Source organism: Chrysochloris asiatica, unplaced genomic scaffold (assembly GCF_000296735.1).
Source record: "Chrysochloris asiatica unplaced genomic scaffold, ChrAsi1.0 scaffold00024, whole genome shotgun sequence".
In the NCBI taxonomy this organism is placed as follows: Eukaryota; Metazoa; Chordata; class Mammalia; order Afrosoricida; family Chrysochloridae; genus Chrysochloris; species Chrysochloris asiatica.
In genome coordinates, this window is record NW_006408542.1 from 14,841,243 (window position 1) to 14,845,208 (window position 3,966).

General features: G+C 37.0%; 1 protein-coding gene across 1 annotated transcript in view; it reads right to left on the reverse strand.

The window, feature by feature from the left end:
* The window catches only part of THADA (thyroid adenoma associated), a 576,653-nt gene extending 573,020 nt beyond the window's left edge, over positions 1–3,633 (reverse strand). Inside the window, exons 1-3 of the mRNA XM_006839404.1 lie at positions 3,543–3,633; positions 3,007–3,101; positions 1,601–1,731 (exon numbers count right to left, since the gene is read on the reverse strand). Of these exons, the coding sequence (XP_006839467.1) occupies positions 1,601–1,731; positions 3,007–3,101; positions 3,543–3,618 (302 nt within the window). The 5' untranslated portion in view covers positions 3,619–3,633. The remainder of the gene's footprint in view (positions 1–1,600; positions 1,732–3,006; positions 3,102–3,542) is intronic.
* Positions 3,634–3,966: the final 333 nt, after the last annotated feature.

Sequence of the window (3,966 nt, forward strand, 5' to 3'; positions counted from 1 at the left end):
CACCACCACCATAGATGTCAAAAATACGGATATGAAAATATCTGTAAAACTTGATTCTTTTATGTACTTAAGTATTTAAGTTTTTACATTAATATATATAGCCCTTTATTAGTTCTACAATATTTAAATATGTTTACAACAAGAACAGATAGAACGAGTAGAGAAAAAAATAGCAAAATGATTGAAACAAGTCTAACCATATCAACAATTACATTAAAGGTTTTTATATTTTTAAAGAGTTGTAAAAGCAAGTAAATAAAACAAAGAAGAGACCATCTAAATAAATTTTTAGTGATCTATTTCCTGATAATCCAGTTTCATCAAACCAGGAAAGATGGTTTAAATATTGGTGGTTGTTGTTGTAAAGTATCATGGAGTCAGTTCTGACTTATAGCAACTCTATATAGGGTTTTCAAGGCTGTAATCTTTGTCGGGGAGTTCTGGTGTGGCACTGTGGGTTAATGCACTGGACTGCAAGGTCAGTTTGAACTGGAAGGTCGGCAGTTCGAGCTTATCATCCACTCCTCAGAAACCCTATATACAGTTGCTATGAGTGGAAACAGACTCAATGGCACTTACAACAACCTGTGGAACAGCTGATGGGCTTGAACTGCCGACCTTTGCAGTCCAGTACCAATCCTATTACTTTTGGTCAAATTCAGCATTTATAATTCATAACTTCCCTTTCTTTTTCTTTTCCTTACTATTATGGATGTTATTGCTGTTGATACATGCTGTTGAGTCAATTCAGACACATAGCAACCCTGTATAGGGTTTCCAAGGAGCAGCTGGTGAGCTTGAACCACTGACCTTGCAGTTCAAACAGCTTTATAGTCTCGTAAGGGCCCTGACCCTCGTATCTGTGGACAGAGCCCCTTTTGAGAATAGGACTTTCTTTGTTAAGAATATTAAGAGTCCTGGTATGGAACTGTAGGATAAGTACTGGACCAAAAGGGTAGTTTGAACTGCAAGGTCGGCGGTTCAAACTCACCAGCGAGCTGCTCCTCAGAAACCCTATACAGGATTGCTATGAGTCAGAACAGACTCAACCGCACTTAACAACAACCAAATCAGTAATAGCATGTGTCCTAAATCTAATCATTTCTAAGTAATTTTTAAAAAAAGAGAGAGAGCAGCATAGGCTCAGAAAGGAGTCCTAGTGGCACTGTAGGCTAAGCACTGGACTGCTAACCACAAAGTGGGCAGTTCAAATCCACCAGCTACACCGCAGGAGAAAATGTCCCTATAAAGATTTATAGCCATAGAAACTCTATAAAGGGTCGCTATGAGTCAGAATTGGCTCAGTGGCAGTGAGTTTAGTTTTTTGATAGACTCAGAAGCATACAGGAATGGGAGGAAAGGCAGATGCCATATCACCAAGGAGATCACTGAGGTACACCTATAAGAACACTAGAGAAGCTGCAACAAGGATTCCCTGCCCTCACCCCAACAGGCACAATCTTCCCCTCTTCCTCCAGAGCCGGGACCCTCAATTTGGAATCCCAGCCTTCTAAACTGTGAGAAAAGAACTTGCAGCTCTTTCAGAGTACCCACCTATAAAATTTGTGCTACAGCAGCAGTAGATAAGTAAGATACCTACCTTGCCAATACTTTCTTCAAGGGATTCTTTGGTCTCAAAGAAAGATAGATGCCTGCTAAAATATCTAAACAACTTCGAATAATGGGATCACACATGCCATTTTTATCTTCTTTCTCTAAGAAAGGCACAATCTGCAATCCAAAAAATTCAAAAAACAGACTGACTTTTTCTAATATCAAGTAACATAACATGATTCCAAATAATCCATTAACTATCAAGTCAAGTCCAAAGACTATTCCAGATTTGGAATGATGGTTCCAAATACTCTTTTAAACCTCACAATTATAATACATGAAATGTTTCCACATTGCACTGTTAAGGATTCTGATTTAAACACCTACCTCTGTACTTATTAGGAGCTCTGGTAGCGTAGTGATCACGAGTCACGCTGCTAACCTCAAGGTCAGCAGTTCGAAACTACTAGCTGTCCCAAGGAAGAAAGATGAGGCTTTCTGCTCCTATAAAGATTTATAGCCTTGGAAACCCTCTGCAGCGTCTCTATGAGTCAGAAGTAACTCTACGGCACACCACCACCACCACCACTCAGTACGTATTAGCCTTTTTAATCCACACCCCCAACTTCTACTTCACTCACTACACCCATTTTCAATGAGAATCACAGATATCAATGATAAGGCATAGGAATTCTGTAAAATAAGCTGCTGGTGTCAAGTCTATTCTGCCTCCTGGCAAACCTCTAGGACAGGGTAGAATTGTCCCATGGCGTTTCCAAGGCTATAATCGTCACAGAAGCAGTCTACCACAGCTTTCTCTCATGGAGTGACAGGTGAGTTCAAACTGGTACTTAACCAATGCATCACCAGCAATCCTTCCAGGAATTCTGAGGCACTATTCAAAAACCAACAATACATTTAGTTGTTTTCCAAAAAAAAATGACGTAGTCCTGGTGTGGCACTGTGAATTAATGCACTAGACTGTAAAGCAGGTTTGAACCGCAAGGTCGGTGGTTCAAGCTCATCAGCCGCTCCTCAGAAACCCTATACAACAGGGTCAGTATGTGTCAGAACCGACTCCATGGCACTTAACAACAGTGAAGACAATCTTTACATTTCAAATGAATTTTACATGTGTGTACGAAAATGTTTTGAAGATTCAAATTAATAGAAAGGATTCTTCTTTTTTTAAAATTATCTTCACAAAAAAATATGCACAATTATCTTATTATCCTATATTATTTATAGTTCCAACTTAAATAGAAATCTGAATATAGTTTCTATTGCTGCTCTGAATAAAATAATGAGCTGAAAAAAATCTATTATTTAATGATATGCTATTACACTGATAAAATTAAATAATTGGTAGCCAGAAATAGACAATTCTTTTGAAAAGTCATAAATAGCATTCTAATATTTAAGATGTACCTACAATTATTAATTCAGTCTTACCTGTTTGATATAACAGATTTGAGACACTCCATCTTTAAGTTGTACACACTGTAATAACAAGGAAGCTAGATTTTTCCGTTCCATATCAGCAAAAGCTAGGTAACACAAAAAAATTTCAATAAAATACCAATATACAGGTATTATTTACCTCTGCAATTCATTTCTACAAGATTTAAATATGTATAAACTAACAAACAAAGGAGTCCTGGTGTGGCGCTGTTGGTTAATGCAGTAGAGTACAAGGTCAGCAGTTTAAGCTTACCAGCTGCTCCTCGAAAACCCTATACGGCCAACTCAATGACACATAACAACAAAAGCAACAACAAACAGACAAAAAAGTAGAACTTAATCAGAAAATAATTTTTTTTAAACCAAAAGAACATTGTACATCCAAGTCTGAATCTAAAGAACATGGAAAAGTTAAATTGAAAGACTTTTAACATTTTGTAATATGGGTTTTCTAGAGATTCAAACACTCTACTTGCAAGAAAAGAAAAGAAAAAAAAATTAAACAAAGAAAACCAGAAATCACTTACATCTTAAAGTTTCAAACTCCTGAGGAGAAATGGTCAATGCAGTAACTTGCATTTCTTTCTTCTTCTTCACACCCATTTTAAAGAGATTTAATAGCAGTCACTGGAAGAAAGAAGTTATAGTATTGTCTAATGCAAGGTTTCTCAACATCAGCACTGACATTTCGGTCAAGACAATTCTTTGTTGTGGGTTCTGTCCTGTTTAGCAGCAAAAAAAAAAGTCTCCAGACATTGCCAAATATTCCTGGGAAGCAAAACTGCCAGAGGTTGAGAGAGAACCACTGATCTAAGGATTTCTGCTTTGAGAGAAAAAAAATCAAAACTCATTTTAAATTTAAAAAAACTAAAGCTATAGAATTGACTCTGACTAATAGCAACCCTACAGATTAGAGTAGAGCTGTCCCACAGGGTTTTCTTTTTTTTTTTT